Consider the following 19947-nt stretch of genomic DNA (forward strand, 5'->3'; position numbering starts at 1 on the left):
TTGGCCATGCTAAATTTCTCACAGTGTCCAAGGATGTGTTGGCCAAGGGGAAATCAAGGTTACAGGGATGGGGTGGGTCTGGATAGGATGCTCTTCAGAGGGCAGTTGTGAACTTAATGGGCCAAATGGCCTGCTTCCACACTGTAGGGCTCCCATAAAAACAATGATGGGCAAATGCCCTTTTACCAAACAGGTGGATTCCTTCATTGCTGAACACAAAATGTGACCATTGCTCACTTTTCCCAGTTACCTTCGAAACAGTACGTGGCAAGCAGTCAGTTTCTGCAGCAGGAGGCTGATGGAATAAATGACAGAGAGACCGAGAAGCGTTTCAGAAAATTTTGATGCTGTTCCAATCAAGTTCTAAGTGCTTGCAAAAGTAAAAATTTCCACTGTCGATGGAATGGTTCCAAAGTTGGGATTACTAGACCCCAGTCATGTTATCAAAAACCCAAGGTATTTCTAATACTTATGCAGTTCTTTTATGAAGAAAGCATGAGGGTTTGAAGTGAGGTAATCATCATTTCCTTCAATAACTGGCTGCCGCAGTCAGGTTGCAGCTACAGTTTTTACTTATTCATTCACAGGACGTGGGTGTTGCTGGCAAGGTCAATATTTATTGCCCATCCCTAATTACCCTTGAGAAGGTGGTGGTGAGTCACTGTCTTAATATAACTGAATTTTCTTTTGGCCATCATACAGGGCAATTGAGAACTGTAATGAGAATACATAAACACATATTCTTGGACTGCAGACTAATAAATAAAAAAGGATATAGATTTAAACTAAGGAATTGTAAAACTATGTTTGTAGTTTTAAAAGCCCATTACTGGAATGCATAGTGATTTGTATCTACAGTGTAATTGTATTCCAGCACTGAGAGAGCATTCCAGACACCATGATGTTGGCTGCATCTGTTCAGGGCAAGTCTGTTCAGAGCAATTCTTCCCAGAGACAGTCTTTTGACTGAATTTTCAGACACATCCAGAGGACACAGCATAGTAGCAACCACTTAATTGGATCCTGGACAGGTTGCTACATTCTTGGGTATGGACAGTACAACAAAACCCGCCAGCCTGCAAACAGAAAGCGTCCATCCCTCTCTCCCCCTTCTGTAAGGAGAAGCAAAAGAAAATCCCCAGTATTTAGCTTCTCTCCTCACCCTTTCTATGTGTGCTGTTTAATCTAAAATTCATTGTTGAAAAGGAAAGGGGGAGATCCATCTCAGAAACATTGAAGGAACAGTTCCTCGATCAGTGAATGTATGGCTGAGAATCAATGTATTCACAACCTTGCATCATCAGAAAAGGATATAAAGGAGTCAAATGGACCCAAAATAATAATATAGTCTCCAACATTTGTGATTCGGACTGGTGCCAGCACCCTGCTTCTGTGACTCATTGTTTGATTTCACCTCCATGGTATTTGTCCAAAACAAAGAAGTGCAGATGCTGGCGATCTGCAACAAAAACAAACATTGTTGGAGAAACTCAGCAGGCCTGGCAGCACCCGCAGGGAGAAAGCGAGTCAACATTTCCACATCTCCATCAGTACAGATGAAGAGTCAGTGGACTTGAAGCATTACCTCTGCTTTCTCCCCACAGATGCTGCTGGACCTGCTGAGTTTTCTCAGTAATTTCAGTTTTGTATCCCGTAATGTTTGTGTTATTTTGTTTCCTTGCGCCTCTTCGTATTTATATAAAAATTTCAAGAAAGGGGTAGTTTTTAAGTTAGAGAGTTATACATTAGCAATTTAACATGCCTGCTTTTGCCATCAGTTAACACTAGTTGCAATAATAGTAATTCTGTAGTTAATGGTAAAGTGTGTGTGCATATTCATTCATCCTGATTTAGACAATGACGCAAAATTGGGCAAATTGGTGGTTTACTCAAATTTTCGCCTTTGTGATAATTCTGGGAATATTGGGGCTTCATTTCCAATGCGGTACCCCAAAGAGTCATATCAGAATCAACCACATTGCTCTCAGTTTGGAGTCCCATATAAAGTCAGACCATGTAAGGATGGCAAATGCCCTTTCCTAAGGATATTAGTGAACCAGATTATTGTAAAAATCAACCTTTAAATTTCATGGCCAACATTATTGATATTTGTTAAACGAAAATTGAATTTTAAAAATCCATTTGATGAGATTTAATTCCAGTCGCTATGCCATCAGTCCAGGTTTCAAGGTTACTAGTCCAGTGACACAAGAAGATATAAATTAGGTGCTGGATACCATTCAACTCATCATGTCTGCTTTCCCATTCAACACATCTTTAGTTTCAACTTCTCCTTCTCATCCACTTCCCATAGCCATTCATTTAACAAGATGCCAACAATCTATACATGTTTCAGCCTGAAATGTTTTCAATTTTGATACATTCCCAACCCCCTGGACTAGAGAACTTCAGAGATTCACAATCTCTTTGAGTGAAGAAAGTTCTCCTCATCTCAATCAGAAATGTTTGGCACCTTCGCCTTGGTCTAGATACAACCTTTCAGTACCTACTCAATCATAACCAGCATGCCACTGATGCCAGTGCAGGGTGCCATGGAGACAGTGTGGAGAATTTGTTCTTGGGTTGACGTTCAAGCTGTGACTACAGACATTTGAGTCTCTTAAATCATATCATCTTTGTTCAGTTATAACACAACATTTATTGGTAGCAGTTGGAATTTAAGAAATGAAAAACCTTGTGCATCATTCAGGAATGGTATTCTTATGAACTGAAATGTGGTTACCTGCAGGCATTCTGGTGGAGGATTTGTCTCTGAAGGAGGAGTAAGTGAACATGCTGCCCAATGCGTTCAACTTGTCCTGCAGAAGTGTGATGGTAAGGAACTGCTCAGCACCTGTAGCCAAAAGTGTGGTAGGAAGAAGCAAAGTATTTAAAGGCTAGTTAATAAAACTGCTCTCCTGGTATCTAGAAGCACTCACATACTCTAGTTGCAGCACATCACCTGCCCTGTCTTCCTTTCCATTTGTTAATTTACTAGATTTTTAAAATCCCTACAGTATGGAAACAGGCCCTTCTGCCCAACAAGTCCAAACCAACCCTCTGAAGAGTTACCCACCCAGACCCATTCCCCTACGTTTTACCTCTGACTAATGTACCTAACGTTATGGGCAATTTAGCATGGCCAATTCACCTCATCTGCATATCTTTGGACTGTGGGAGGAAACCACAGCACCCAGAGGAAACCCACACAGACATGGGGAGAATGTGAAATTCCACACAGTAACCTGAGACTGGAATTGAACCTGGGTCCCTGGCGCTGTGAGGCAGCAGTGCTAACCTCTTAGCCACCGTGTCACCCCTTTTACTTAAATGGTTCATAATTAACACCCTTTTAGTGAATAAATTTTATTATGGCAAGAAACCTTGCCAACACAAATACAATATCCCGAATACTTTCATTTTGAAAGATAGGTGAGCCAAAATATTTACCCAGCAATCCCTTGTGTCTCCCTGTGACAACATTTTTGATTTATCACTTCAGACTCAGACACAGCTTCAACCCCATTCTAGTTGCCAATTCCACCCTGATTCCAATGCCAGCTCAATCCTAAATCCAGCCTGGCCGGAGCTCAGCTAGCTATTTATGAAGTCTCCGCAAGATTAATGGACTCTCTTCATTCCTGTGCTGTTGAATGAGTTCTCTCCCTTCACTCCTACTATTGAATAAACTCTCTCTCTGCTCTTGTCCATTCTGTTTAATATATGAACGCTTAGTGATGTCCATCTGTGAGTTGTAGGGACTGTAAACACTGTTGGAGAAGGAGCCTAGAAGGGCAAGAAACATGACGTGGTGAATGAACTAGTTGGGATGTGAAATTTTGATTTCCTGATGGTACTTTGATGTGCAGAGATTAAAATCCTGATTTTTGTTTCTGAGGTGGCTGTATACAGACAGGAGAAATCCCAAATCTCAGATCCCAATCTTTAAAAAATGGCCACCAACCCCTTCCATTTTCAGTTTGGAAGTCAGGTCATGCAAAGAGCTGAGAAGTTGCCAGTTCCTGAGGTTGACTGGGCAGAAGCCTGCTCTTGGGACCCCAAGCACCCTGCCCAAAACGTAAAACAAAACAATAACATATAAAACATTCCTCTGGCCCTCACCCTTCACACCTCTACCAATACCCCTTACCCCATGCACTTCCCATTCCCCTGGCATGCCAACCCATTCCACCTAATGCCACCCACCCATTCCCATTTAACCCCTCTTACCCCCATGCCAATTTTGTGTTGTCTTGCCTACATCAATCTTGTCCTCCTTCACCAACCATACAAAGCTGCTACTGTCCCCATATACCTGTGCACACAGGAAATAAAATGAAATTCTATCACAAAGTACTGTATGACAGACTCACTCTAATCAGAAAAGCAGTCTCATTCAGAAAAGGACGGTTTTTGACAGTTATTGATAGTTGATGTGATGTAAGGTAAAGTTTCAACTTTGATCTCCAGCATCTGCAGACCTCACTTTCTCCTCTGTATGACAGACTACACTCTAATCAGAAAAGCAGTCTCATTCAGAAAAGGACGGTTTTTGACAGTTATTGATAGTTGATGTGATGTAAGGTGTGCAATTTATATATGTTTTAGTATAATTTTGAGATTTTTTTATTATTTGAACTTATGCCACATGGATGCGGTTTGTGTTTGAAGTGATTCTTATGATTAATTGTATTTCTGTCACCATGGTGGTTTATTTTAAAACATTGTGTAGAGAAAGACTTCCTGAAGAGTCCTGGATTTTTAATGAAATTGGGGAATTTTACCAGTGGCTAAAAACCCAAGGAACTATTTGATGCTGAAAATGCTTAAGCTCAGTCATATGAAGGTTCCAGGAAGCGATATGGGCGGCATGGTGGCACAGATAGCTGAGATCTCCTTACAAGTTTGTTTCTCAATTTCCCTCTGACTCTTAGGAGGTTTATAATACAATCTCAATAAGGTTATCATCCCTTCCTTATTTCATGCAGAGGGTGGTACGTGTAATGAATGAGCTGCCAGAGGAAGTGGTGGAGACTGGTACAATTGCAACATTTAAGAGGCATTTGGATGGGTATATGAATAGGAAGGGTTTGCAGGGATATGGGCCGGGTGCTGGCAGGTGGGGCAGGTGTACCAGTCTCCACCACTTCCTCTAGCAGCTCATTCCATACACGTACCACCCTCTGTGTGAAAAGGTTGCCCCTTAAGTCTCTTTTATATCATTCCCCTCTCACCCTAAACCTATGCCCTCTAGTCCTGGACACCCCGACCACAGAGAAAAGACTTTGCCTATTAACCCTATCCATGCCCCTCCTAATTTTGTAAACCTCTATAAGGTCACCTCTCAGCCTCCGACGCTCCAGGGAAAACAACCCCAAACTGTTCAGCCTCTCCCTGCAGCTCAAATCCTTCAACCCTGGCAACATTCTTATAAATCTTTTCTGAACTCTTTCAAGTTTCACAACATCTTTCCGATAGGAAGGAGAACAGAATTGCACGCAATATTCCAACAATGGCCTAACCAATGTCCTGCACAGCCAAAACATGACCTCCCAACTCCTGTACTCAATACTCTGACCAATAAAGGAAAGCATATCAAATGCCTTCTTCACTATCCTATCTACCTGAGACTCCACTTTCAAGGAACTATGAACCTGTACTCCAAGGTCTCTTTGTTCAGCAATACTCCCTAGGACCTTACCATTAAGTGTATAAGTCCTGCGGAAGATTTGCTTTCCCAAAATGCAGCACCTCACATTTATCTGAATTAAACTCCATCTGCCACTTCTTAGCCCATTTGCCTATTTGATCAAGATCCTGTTGTAATCTGAGGTAACCCTCTTCACTGTCCTCGACACCTCCAATTTTGGTGTCATCTGCAAACTTACTAACTGTACCTGTAATGCTCACATCCAAATCATTTATGTAAATGACAAAAGGTAGAGGACCCAGCACCAATCCTTGTGGCACTCTACTGGTCACAGGCCTCCAGTCTGAAAAACAACCCTCCACTACCACCCTCTGTCTTCTACCTTTCAGCCATTTCTGTATCCAAATGGCTAGTTCTCCCTGTATTACATGAGATCTAACCTTGCTAATCAGTCTCCCATGGGAAATGTTATCAATCTCTTCTACCGCTCTACCCTCATCAATCCTCTTTGTTATTTCCTCAAAAAACTCAATCAAATTTGTGAGACATGATTTCCCACGCACAAAGCCATGTTGACTATCCCGAATCAGTCCTTGACTTTCCAAATTCATGTACATCCTGTCCCTCAGGATTCCCTCCAACAACTTGCCCACCACTGACGTCAGGCTCACTGGTCTATAGTTCCCTGGTTTGTCCTTACCACCCTTCTTAAACAACAGTGCCATCTTAGCCAACCTCCAGTCTTCTGGCACCTCATCTGTGACAATTGATGATACACATGTCTCAGCAAGAGGCTCAGCAATAACTTCTCTCGCTTCCCACAGAGTTCTAGGGTACACCTGATCAGGTCCTGGCGATTTATCCACCTTATCCCGTTATAAGACATCCAGCACTTCCTCCTCTGTAATATGGACATTTTGTCACCATCTATTTCCCTACAGTTTATATCTTCAATATCCTTTCCCACAGTAAATACTGATGCAAAATACTCATTTAGTATCTTCCCCATTTTCTGCGGCTCCACACAAAGGCCATCTTGCTGATCTTTGAGGGGCCCAATTCTCTCCCTAGTTACTCTTTTGTCCTTAATGTATTTGTAAAAACTCTTTGGATTCCACTTAATTCTATTTGCCAAAGCTATCTCATGTCCTCCTTTTGCCCTCCTGAGTTCCCTCTTAAGTATACTCCTACGTCCTTTACACTCTTCTAAGAATTCATTCGATCTATCCTGTCTATACTTTACATATGCTTCCTTCTATTTCTTAACCAAGCCCTCAATTTCTTCAGTCATCCAGCATACCCTATACCTACCAACCTTTCCTTTCACGCTGACAGGAATATACTTTCTCTGGATTCTCGTTATCTCATTTCTGAAGGCTTTCCATTTTCCAGCTGTCCCTTTACCTGCGAACATCTTCCTCCAATCAGCTTTTGAAAGCTCTTGCCTAATACCATCAAAATTGGCCTTCCTCCAATTTAGAACTTCAACTTTTAGATCTGGTATGTTTGGAATGTTAAAATCCCCTACCATACCCACCCTATTATTGTCACAGATAGCTGAGATCTCCTTACAAGTTTGTTTCTCAATTTCCCTCTGACTCTTAGGAGGTTTATAATACAATCCCAATAAGGTTATCATCCCTTCCTTATTTCTCAGTTCCACCCAAATAACTTCCCTGGATGTATTTCCAGGAATATCCTCCTTCAGCACAGCTGTAATGTTATCCCTTATCAAAAATGCCAATCCTCCTCCTCTCTTGCCTTCCTTTCTTTCCTTCCTGTAGCATTTGTATCCTGAAACATTAAGCTGGAACATGTAGGGAAATGATCATATGGATATCCATAGGAAACAGGAAAAATAAAAAAAAACTTGGACATAAAATGAATGAATTGAGAGAATAGACCGTACGAGATCAAAATCAGAAAGGAGGAAGGTCAATCAGAAAACAAGATAAATAGAGTAACATCTTTGTGCTGTAAATACATTGTACACACCAGAACCAATTGTTGGAAGTTAAGTAAGAGACCAACTGCAGGAGTGGGAATAACCAAGCACTATTTTGTAAAGATGCCATCAGAAAAGGAAGTAGGTACACAACTATAACAGTGGTACAGAGAGAAGGTGGTTCATTGTAATGTGCTAAGAAGAGATAGCTAGCTCACGACAATTATGAAGATTCTTGTCAAATAGTGACAAAGAGAGTCCGACTGCTGGTTGTTCTGAGTCTTTTATCACAAAAGGGAAGTTATTTCCTTCTGCTTAAAACCAATAAAGTAATCCAAAAAGGAGGTTGAAACGTACTGGAGCAAATCAGTCACTGATGCTGGCTGATGATGCTTGTTGTGAATGCTTCAGCATTTTGGATTATTGTTCTGAAGGTGGAGATATTTATGGAGCCGCCTCCTCCAGTGAGTTGTTTCATGCCCACCAACATTCACAATTGGATGTGACCGAACTGCAGAGCTTAGATTCTATTTGTTGTTTGTGGGTTCATTTTGCCCTGTCTAGTGCTCGTTGCTTGTGCTGTATGACACATCCAAGTGATCCTGTTTTATAACTTCACCAGGTTGACACCTCATTTTTAAGTGTGCCCAGTACTGCTCCGGGCATGTTCTCCTGCACTCTTGAGCAAGTTGGCAGGGGGAAGCACATGAAATTCCTGGATGGCATGCCCCTGAACTGTCTGCAACTTAACCGAGGGCTGTAATTTTGAGGCCAGTGGGAAGAGTTCTCATACAAAGGGAAGCTTGGTGGGTTGCAAGGTAGGGAAGAGATGGGGGAGTGCTAAGGGGAGACACTTCCATCACTGGCACTTCTGCCAGGGAACACCCCTCCTTCCCGGTCCACTGCCCCTCCCCTTAATTCCCAGGACCTCATTCCATCCTGACTCCAAATCTGTACTCCCTGGATGACAACCAATCAGAGAGCAAAAGCGAGGACTGCAAATGCTGGAGATGAGAGTCGAGAGTAGGTCAGGCAGCATCCAAGGAGCAGGAGAATCGACGTTTCAGGTAAAAGCCTTTCATCAGGAACCGATCAGACCGGCCTGTTGCTTTCTCAAGAAGGATTTCCTGCCAAGTGAAGGGCAGAATTTCAACCTCCAGCCGACCCTGGAGAGGTGAATGTCTTGGGATATGACTTTTTAGGTGGCAGAGTACGTAATCCCACTACCCAAAAAATCCTGCCCTGAATGATTTTCTACTTTGGCCTGAGGCTGTAGAGTGCTTGAGACATCCTGATGTTGCTTAAGTGCTCAGTGAATGTAAATCTTTAAAGCTTTTCATAGAGAGCAGTGCTCAGGTGGGTAGGCGACTGAAGGTTGGTTGATGAGTGTCTACAAAATAAGTGCCAGCTGTAAGAGGTACACGGGGAGCTTTAAACCATGTTTAAAATGGCCGAATGTTCTCTCTGGCTCCTGAGAAAACACCATTCAAACCTGAAGTCGACAGCATCAGAAGATATAGGAAGACATTCATGTGAGTACTCACTGAAGGAGAAACTAAAATCATAAAATGTTGTGGAAGAGGTTTAGGACCTTGGGGCAACATTGCGATGTTGCCACTGAGCTGCTCACTGACCATAAATGGCACAGGGTGGGCAGAGTTAAAGAAGGGGCGAAACACATGCAGAGTAGCATGTAAAGTGGACTGACTAGCATTAGACAGTAGAGCTTATGGAATAGCTTTCACTAATGTATAATAAGGTTGGAGCCTGGTATATCTTTGATTACCATACGTTTCATCTCAATATGTAATAAACAGTATTGCACTGAAACTCTAGCCTGAAAACAACTTGTGACTTTACCTTCTCCTCGACCAGTCTGTCTTGAACCCAGATCCATGGGTGTGGATATAAAACCATATGACAAATATAAAGATTGATCAGCACAGAGCTTGGTTACACTGCCTGTGTTCGTGACTGTAAATCAGAGATTAAGGACTGTCTGTATGTCATATTGAGATGAAATATATGGTAATGAAAGATATATATTAGTGAAAGCTATTCCATAAGCTCTACTGTCTAATGCTAGTCGGTCCACTTCACATGCTTCTCTGCATGTGTTTTGCCCCTTCTTTCATAACTCCGCCCACCCTGTGCCATTTATGCCCAGTGATCAGCTCAGCGGCAACATCACTATGTTGTCCCAGGGTCCTAAAGCTCTTGCACAACACTTTATGATTTTGGTTTCTCCTTCATGATTATTCATGATGAATGTCATCCTATAGTTTCTGAGTTGTGGTATGCAATTAACTTGTAACTTGCACCACATTTAAGGATCCAACATTTATACTGTAATGATGTGTGATGTATCAGATGACAAACACACTTGAATCATAATCGTATATCATGAGGTAATTTGATTACAGCTGGGACTTGCAGAATGTTAGTTTGATGGCAACAAGAAAAATTAGCAGCAGCAAAGTTGGTGGCCCCTACTTACAGTGTACAGATTCTGTTGGAAAATCGTGTTCACTGGGCAGGTCTGGAGCAATGATCACAGAGAGCTCAAAGTGTCATTGCAGGAGACCAGCAGTCACAGTGGGGTTACACCAGTCACAGGAGCATCCAAAATCATCAACCTTGTAAAAAATCAACGGACAAGGGAGTGGTCTGGAAGCACGGAGTCACAAGAAACTGACCTTCCATGGAAACTGACCATGGAACATTGATGACGAGGCATTACTGATCAATAAGCTATAACAGTGAGGAAGGGGACTCCACTAAGCAATATTGTGAGTTAATTCATTTGCCATCTCAAGTACTAATGCAGAGAATGTCTCAGAAATTGAGTCAACAGGCAGCCCCAACACTGCCACCAAAATTAGTAGGAATCGGGAATTATCTCGCTGAGGGTGCTGGGGATAACTGAGCATTCTAAACTGGGATTTTTGTTTAGTAATCCGATATGGACCAGTGGTGGGAAAATTGAAGTTCAGGTACAAATAAACCATGATCCAACTGAATGATAGAACGGGGTCCAAATGTTGTTATAAACAAAAAGTCTTGCATATATACAATACCTTTCATGACCTCAGGCTATCCCTGTGTGCCTTAGGGCCAGTGACGTTTTGAAGTGGGTTAACTGTTACAATGTGGGAAATGCGACAGCTAATTTACACACAGCCCACTCCCACAAGCAGCACTGTGGTAATGACTGAATAGCTTAGTGGTGGTTGAGGGACAAATATGAGTTTGGACACCAGGAATAATTCCCTTCTCCACTTCAAAGTAGTCCCATTGGATCAAAAGCAATTAAGGCTTCAGTGTGACACCTTACCTGAAAGATGGCATTTTCAGCAGAACGGCATTCCCTCAGTGCTACACCAGAGTGTTTGATTTTTCTGCTCAAGCCTTAGAGTGGGACGTAAATCTGCAACTTGCTGGTACAGAAGCAGAGCTACAGATGTAGTAAAAATAAATAAATTTTGGCATTTGTTTCCACCAGAGTTGATCAGACGTGGTGTTGGAAAGAAGCACCAGCAGGTCAGGGCAGCATCCGAGGAGCAAGAGAGTCAATGTTTCAGGCAGGACCCTTCTTCAGAAGACCCTCCTGGAGAAGGGTTATGCCGAAATGTCAACTCTCTTGCTCCTTGGATGCTGCCTGACCTGCTGTGCTTTTCCCAGTTTTATCAACTCTGACTCTCCAGCATCTGCAGTCCTCACTTACTCCTGTTTACTTCCACCACATAAGTTTGTATCTACCTTAGCTACGTTCCACATGATTCTCATCACAGCCAGTTCTGAGTTGTCTGCTGTATTGAGATTTCTGATCTGCTGTTGGTTTTCTCAGTTGTTGAGGCTGGGTTTATGACACACAAGTGCCGTCATTTACAATTACAGAATGAGCAGTACCTTGGCACAGGAACATAGAAAATAGGAGAAAGAGAAAGCCGTTCAATATGATCATGGTTGATCCTCTATCTCAGAACAATGCCCCTGTGCTCTACCCATATTCCTTGTCACCTTTGCCTCTAGAAATCTGCCTATTTCGCTCTCAAACATATTCAGTGACTTTGCCTCCAAAAATTTCCATGGTGAAGAATTCCATAGGTTTACCATCCTCTATGTGAAGAAATTCCACCTCACCTCAGTCTGAAATAGCTGATCATGGGATGGGATTAGTTGAGAATAACACCATGGTCAGCACAGACATGATGGGCTGAAGAGCCTGTTCCTATTCTGTACTATTCTTGGTTCTATGTATCCCGGGCTTCGTGACCATTGTTCTGGATTACAATTCAGTGACTGTTTCTGAATCAGTTTCCCTGCATGGTTTTCCTGAGTTTCTGCTACACCAATGCATCAGGAGATGAGTTTATTGCCAGAATGATACACAATCCCAGGCATCTGCCTCCCTTTGTTCTTTGATTCTTTATTTACCACTTAACCCTCGATTTATTCCCCACAGGTCACCCTGGCTCAGCAGAATTGTGGGAAATGCTAAGGGAAAATTCTGAAGCCAAGATCGCACAGATGGATGCACAAATGTCCAAGGCGAACAAAGTATGCATGTTCACTGTGCTCATTTCAGGTTACATTTTCGGTTGATTCACAAGGAGCTTTGTTACTAATGTATCATTTGTAGAGCTGTTGACATGGTCTTTTAGAAAGTGTGTTGATGTGTCCCTAATGCAGTTCACGTCTTTGAAATAAATGCACTAAAAGAGTGGAAGACCCAGCAGTGATACGGCAGTGATACGGCAGTGATACGGCAGAAGCTGTCAATATTTGGCCACGGTGTCCAAAGTCAAAGAATTTGCAGTTTAGCACTTTTTTACATTGGATCTAAGATGGTGCACATTATGCTGCACATACCCTAAAATTAAAAATACACCACACAAGGGGAAAAACTCTTCCACCTTCATTCTCAATGATTAGTCTATCCACAAAGTACTCATGGGATCTAGTTAAAAATCACACAACACCAGGTTATAGTCCAACAGGTTTATTTGGAGGCACTAGCTTTCAGAGCACTGCTCCTTCATCAGGTGGTTGTGGAGCAGGATCATAAGACACAGAATTTATGGCAAAAGGCAACAGTGTCATGCAGATGAAATATATTAAACAAACTTAGATTAAGCCTCTCATCTTTTAGAATGGTTTTGCTAGTTTTGGTTTGTTAACACGTAAGTCCCAGAACTCCTTTTAAATTAATGAACCAAAACTAGCAAAACCATTCTAAAAGATGAGAGACTTAATTGATTAATATATTTCAGCCACACGACACCGTTGTCTTTTGCCATAAATTCTGTGTCTTATGATCCTGCTCCACAACCGCCTGATGAAGGAGCAGTGCTTCCATATAAACCTGTTGGAATATAACCTGGTGTTATGTGATTTTTAACTTTGTCCACCCCGGCCCAACACTGGCTCCTCCAAATCATGGGATTTAGTTTTAATTCCTGGGTGCACTTGTCCATACGAACATTTCTGTCCACTTGCGTGAATTATCCATCTGATATTACAGTTCCTGAGTGATGCAGGTGCCCTCCTTAAACAGTATTTACAATTTCTGAAAGCTGTTATTACTGTGTTTAAAAACTCTCAATGTTGATACTTAAGGCACTCTACTCAGCAAACCACAACCCTGCAAACTGATACCATTCACATCTCCATACATTTCCACCAACTGCACTCAGCCCTTCAAGACATATTTCTATCTCTTTCCAAGATTCAGCATGAATCTTCTTTGCTTGGAATTTAATTTTTCATGCAGGACTTTATCAAATGCTTTTTGGAAGTTTTCTACAAAAAAAAAAGCTGTATGACTCTCCAGTATCCACTCTGGATTTCTTCTGAGATTCATTGAAAAAGTTCAGCCTGAGAGAAACTTAATTTGTATTTTAAGCATAGATGCTTTATTTATAATATATAAGGGAACACTGCCAATGACTGTCCTCCAATAATGCATAAACCTGTCCAGAAAACAGCAGGTTAAAAGTCCACTATTCAATCATTTTTCCATTCCTTCCTTTGAGTCATGCACCATTTCACCATGGATGTTTTTGACAGTGCTCCTCAATGAAGAGTTATATTGTGAAGCAGGTTTAGCTTAACTCTAATTTTCTACTCACCTGTATTTCTTTGGGATGTACCTTGTACATCTCCCAAGTGTGAGATAGCTGAAATTGGAAGCTCAGTTTGAACCTCAATTTGAAAGGAAATCCAAAGTTGCCATTGAACAAAAGCTACCTGTAACTCTGTGTCAACATTATGTATATATACGATCATTACCTATTTAATACAATCAGCTGAACTCATAACATAGCTCACTTACATTTGATAGAAGAGACACACCATCATACACAGGCACCCAAATTCTCCAAACAATGGAATATTCAAACCTTGCGCTTCATATGAACTATCCAGGCACTTTAGAGCATATATTTCCCCATTGTTCTCCAATGGCTGACACGTTAGCAATTAGAATCAATTGGCACCCATTCTCTCCTCAACATGATCATTTGAAATTTGTCATTCTTGCATTTCTTCTGTCAAGAGCAAGGTAATAAGCTTTGGCAATACATCTCTTTTCAGCAAGATTAAAGTCATCTATTTTCTTCAACCAATGACATGTCAACATGGGTGGCAACATAAAGCTGGAATGAAGTGGGAAGAATGAGGATAAATATTTTTAAGACTCCTTAAACTCCATCACTGATCCAGTGCTCCTATATCATGTCTGATTTTGTTTTCCTGTTCAAAATTGTTTTTCTGTTTGTTTCTATTGAACATATTTAAGAATATTCTCTTCAAAGGTCTTGGGGAATGTTCAATGATTTTATTGGAATGAGAGCAAAATCAGATATTCTCTCATTTAGGATCAAAGAATGATGCTGGATGAGGCCCTTCAGTCCATTTCACCTCTGCCAGCTCTTTGAAAGAGCTAACTAATTAGTTACCTTTCTTCTTTTCCTTTCTTTTTCCAACTCCCTGTTGAAAATTATCATTGAATCTGCTTCTCTATCCTTTTAAACAATGTCCAAAAAACTCATTGTGGAATGCATTTTTTGCTATGGTCTTTTTTTTAAAATCAGTCACCTTTGATCTGTGTCTGCTGAATTCTAACCTTTCTTCCATTCACTTTTTTTGGCTTCCAGCTAAAAGTGAATGGAAGGAAGATTCGGATCGAATTAAGGGAATCGAATGCTAATTCACAGCTGAATTTTCTCCACTTTGAAAATATTCAACCAGCTATTTCTGGTTCCTCACTCTGCTTACTTCCTCAGCCCTGCTTCCAGTCTTAATTTTACAGGAGTTAGCCAATGAGACCATCTCCATCGTCACCTTAAAATTAGAGATGGGAGGTTGGGCCCAGGAGGCGGAAGGGAAAATCTGGAGTCAGAATGTGAGGAGTACCAGGAGCCTTCACTGTAGCTTCACTCAGAATGCAGCTGCAGTGACAGAGATATGAGTGGGTCCAATGCGAGAGGAGAGAGGTGAGGATACTTTCACTAGAAAATCTTTCCTGCCCGAATCTGCTGCACGGATAGGTCTATGTCTAACGTTGGCTACTTGGTCCAGTTTTGGTCAAACAAATAGCACGCGTCAAGCACGGTGGGCGGCACGGTGGCACAGTGGTTAGCACTGCTGCCTCACAGCGCCTGAGACCCGGGTTCATTTCCCGCCTCAGGCGACTGACTGTGTGGAGTTTGCACGTTCTCCCCGTGTCTGCGTGGGTTTCCTCCGGGTGCTCCGGTTTCCTCCCACAGTCCAAAGATGTGCAGGGTCAGGTGAATTGGCCATGCTAAATTGCCCCTAGTGTTAGGTAATGGGTAAATGTAGGGGTATGGGTGGGTTTCGCTTCGGCGGGTCGGTGTGGACTTGTTGGGCCGAAGGGCCTGTTTCTACACTGTAATCTAATCTAATCTAATCTAATCTAAAGCCATTAGTTCCTCCTGCTGAATGCTTGGCTCTTGTGAGTTACTTGATCCTATTTTAATTGATTTCCCATCGCTGCCTGGCAAGTTGCTATGACTGCCTCTGGTAAAAATGCCATCAAAAAACTCACATAGCAAAGACGAGCAAGAGTAGCCTGTTTAGCCCTTTGAGTCTGCCCTTCCATTCAATATGATCATGACCTATCCTCCAACTCAGTACTCTCTTCCTGCTTTCGCCTCATACCCCATATGCTGAATCTGATGGGAATTTGTCAAGCCCAGCACTCATTGTCTCCAAGTCCCTGAAAACTAAAATCAAAAATCTGGTTCACTAATGTCCTTTAGGGAAGGAAACTACTGTCCTTACCTGGTCTGGCCTACATGTATCTCCCAGACCCACTGTAATACGGTTGACCGTTAACTGCTGTCAGGGCAATGATAGGCAAAACATGCCGGCCTAGCCAGTAACACCCTCATCCCATTAATTAATAATAAAAATAAGCTAGCCCCCCCCCCACCCCCCACCCCCCCCCCCCTTCCATTATTTAACTATTGAATGCAAATGGTTCAATGCGGAAATGTGTAACATTGGGTGAAACGATGTTGCTTTATCCCTAAGTACTAATGAAAACATTGGATGGTCGTTTACAGTTCACTCGGAGTTGGAGTTGCAGTAGCAACATGTACGTTCCCATGCATGTGGTAGACTAGAGGTATTCCAACTTCTTTCCATCACATGACTGATCAGAACTCTCTCGTGCTGTTGCTTCCTGCCAATGACGTGTGGTGGAAAGATTTGCAAGTTGATACTCAATATAATTTGGCTATGTGATGTACATACCTTCTTTGGCCATCAAGGTATTGGCTGGGACTCATTCCTGGAGCCTCTAGCTCAGAAACAGGGATACACCCGGCTGCACTGCAAGCTTTGATCAGCTACAATTGGAGTACGATATTGTGAAACAGTTCATACCTTGCTGCGTCTGACTCCTGTAAGGAAAACAAAAAAACGCTCCAAACTAAGCTCACTAACCAGTAAGTAGCTCATGATTTGACTTGTAAGAGCTAACTTGTCCCAACAGTTCTTGTGGTTGCTAAATTGGTGCAGCAACCATCATGATCAGAATGCCTTTGGCACACTGCTCCTGCCAAAATATGTATTTCCCATTTATTACAAAAGGAATAATGAGAGGCTGTATGAACCCATTGATGCTACAAATGGCCATCCGAAACAGCTCTTAGATTGTTCCAATCAAATAAGGAGGAATGGAGTTGGCACATCTATAACATGTGAATATATTAAGTTCACTTTTCATTTCTTTGTTTTGTTTCTACTGGAAGGCAGATTACAATTTCTAGAAAGGGCATTGTTGGCAAAGTCACATTTATTACACATCCATTATTTCATTGAAGTGATGATGGTGGCTCTTCTTAGTGATAGAGATATACAGCACGGAGACAGACCCTTCTGTCCAATTTGTCCATGCTGACTAGATATCCTAACCTAATCTCGTCCCATTTGCCAGCACTTGGCCCATATCCCTCTAAACCCTTCCTATTCATATATTTATCCAGATGCATTTTAAATGTTGTAATTGTACTTGCCTCCACCATTTCCTCTGGCAGCTCATTCCATACACGCACCACCCTCTGCATGAATAGGTTGTCCCTTAGGTCCCTTTTAAATTTTTTCTCCCCTCACCCTAAACCTATGCCCTCTAGTTCTGGACTCCCCCACCCCAGGGAAAAGACCTTGTCTATTTACCCTATCCATGCTCCTCATGATGTTTATAAACCTCTACAAACACCCACCAGCTTCTGCGTTCCAGGGAAAACAGCCCCAGCCTATTCAGCCTCTCCCTGTAGCTCAAACCCTTCAACCCTAGCAACATCCTTGTAAATCTTTTCTGAACCCTTTCAAGTTTCTTGAGCTACTACAGTCTTTGTGATGTGGTGGAACCTCTACAAACACCCACCAGCTTCTGCGTTCCAGCGCAGAAAACAGCCCCGGCCTATTCAGCCTCTCCCTATAGCTCAAACCCTTCAACCCTAGCAACATCCTTGTAAATCTTTTCTGAACCCTTTCAAGTTTCTTGAGCTACTACAGTCTTTGTGATGTGGTGGCTTAGTTCCATGGAGGGTGGTAGCTGTCTAATACCTTGTTTAAGCTCCATTCTTGCTGTATAAATTAACACAGAGAGGAAACGTTTGACAACTATGAGAAAGAAGCCACTTGCTGAGGAAAAATGGATATATTTCTTTTAAAATATATGTTTTTTTTATCGATTATAAATAAACCAATTGCATATGAGAGACAACATGTAATGTTAACCTTGTAGTTTATAGAAGATTCTCCTCTGTTGAAGTTGTTATTAACATTATTAATTTATTTTGTCTAGTCTGCATTTAACATCTACACGAGAGACCTTCGAATAAAACAGGATGCACATCCACACCCCAACTGCTTAAGTGATGATTGGGTCAGTATTAAAAATTATTTGTTCATTTGCATTGCTTTTTCCCACGTGAGTCTTTATTGTAGGCAAATAACCTGTTGCTTTTAGGAATCATCAATTTCCTAAAAGCAAACTTGTGGAATTTCACCACAAACAGAAAATGCTGGAGATCACAGCAGGTCAGGCAGCATCCGTGCAGAGAGTGTAAACTAATGTTTCAAGTCTCAATGACTCTTCATCAGAGCTTGTGGACTTTCAGGTGGACTTACACTTGCCTCATCCCTTGGCCTTTTTAAGAAAATGAATAATTAAGGTCGCCCTGCATGACTTAGTAGATAAATAAGCATCCAGTGGCAGTGAACTGCATAAACTCGTAAGGGGTGAGCTTTAGTTACACTTTGGATCGGTTGTTCTCAGTCGGGTGGCTGTCTTGTGCTACATTTGTCTCCAGCGGCTAGAACAATCTTTCTACCTCTCACCATGAGAATAATAATCAGCATCAAAAAGTAGTACATCAGTGGAAATTAGCTGATGCCAGCATCACGCTCAGCTCGCTGGCTCCCCTGACACTGTACAGCTCTCTCACAGTCAATCTGAGGATTTAAACATAAGGAGGCAGGGTTTGTGGAACTCTACCTCAGCATGCCTTGAGGGAGTGAGAAAGGAAAGGAAAAATACCAATGAGCCTATGGAAGCAATAATGTAGTCTGATTGTGTTTGACTTGCTCAGGGCTCCTAGCCTTCCACTTAATGTATACCTCAGAATTTCATACTGTTGTGACACTGTTGCACAACCAAATTGTGGATGGTCCAACAGGTGACATACTGGGGATATCAAATGCCTCACCACAGGCTTGTGCACCACAGCATTTGCAACAAATATAGTTTGGTCCAGGGCAAACACATCCATGGAAAGTGTTTGAGGGTTGAGCAGCTCCAGCTCAGAGTTGATGAGCTAGTGTCTGAGCTACAGCTACAATGCATCAGGGAGGGAGAATGTTACCTTGACACTTTGTACCAGGAACCAGTCACACCTCTTGCCACTGAGTCATCTAATCTGGTCAGTGTTCAGGGACCGGAGAGTGTGACTGTGAGTGATGCAGCTAAGGAGACCTAGAGGGCAGGAGCACAGGAGCTTCAGCCTATGTAATTGTCAGCAGGTTTGAGGGTTTTTTCACAATATGCAATACAATATACAATATCCTTTTATTGTCACATGTACTCCACATGTACACAGTGAAAAGCTGTTACAGCATTATCTTAGCTACAAATACCTCATTTACAATTCTCGGATACAGCAGAGGAATAAAAGTAGTTGCATTAACTACAGAGTTGAAACATAAGTTAAAACAAGGGCAACATTAAAGGATTGATATTACAGTAAGGTGGGAAAACTCAAACAGATATTACATTGCAGCAGCTCAGCATACGGTCTGACTGCCCGCGCTAGACCAAATTCCAATAGCCATCCCCACTCCACTCACGGCCCTAGTCTACTCTGTACTGGTGTACAGCTAGTCCAAGGTAAGTTCCAGAACTGCCTCCCCCATCAAAGTCACCTACCGGGACTCACTCCCAGCTACGGGGCCGTTTTCCCCACTCCCTGCCCCGGGGGCTGTTACCCCACACCCTGCCCTGGGGGCAATTACCCCACTCTCTGCCCCAGGGGCTGTTACCCCACACCCTGCCCCGGGGACAGTTACCCGACTCCCTGCCCCGGGGGCTGTTACCCCACTCCCTGCCCTGGGGACTGTTACCCCACTCCCTGCCCCGGGGGCTGTTACCCCACTCCCTGCCCCGGGGCCTGTTACCCCACTCCCTGCCCCGGAGGCTGTTACGCCACTCCCTGCCCCGGGGACTGTTAACCCACTCCCTGCCCCGGGGACTGTTACCCCACTCCCTGCCCCGGGGACTGTTACCCCACTCCCTGCCCCGGGGACTGTTACCCCACTCCCTGCC

At 42.6% G+C, this 19947-nt stretch overlaps 1 protein-coding gene across 5 annotated transcripts in view; it reads left to right on the plus strand.

Moving 5' to 3' along the window:
* The window catches only part of LOC122561833, a 62845-nt gene that overhangs the window by 16668 nt on the left and 26230 nt on the right, over window positions 1-19947 (plus strand). For 4 of the 5 annotated variants that reach the window (XM_043714056.1, XM_043714052.1, XM_043714051.1 and 1 more), the window contains 3 exons: window positions 2750-2835; window positions 12061-12155; window positions 17932-18012. In XM_043714056.1, coding sequence (XP_043569991.1) covers window positions 12090-12155; window positions 17932-18012 — 147 coding nt within the window. In that variant the 5' untranslated portion in view covers window positions 2750-2835; window positions 12061-12089. Of the gene's footprint in view, window positions 1-246; window positions 457-2749; window positions 2836-12060; window positions 12156-17931; window positions 18013-19947 lie in introns of all 5 variants that reach the window. The other variant, XM_043714054.1, reaches the window with a different exon arrangement.

The sequence above is a fragment of the Chiloscyllium plagiosum genome, chromosome 23 (assembly GCF_004010195.1).
Source record: "Chiloscyllium plagiosum isolate BGI_BamShark_2017 chromosome 23, ASM401019v2, whole genome shotgun sequence".
NCBI classification, from domain to species: Eukaryota; Metazoa; Chordata; class Chondrichthyes; order Orectolobiformes; family Hemiscylliidae; genus Chiloscyllium; species Chiloscyllium plagiosum.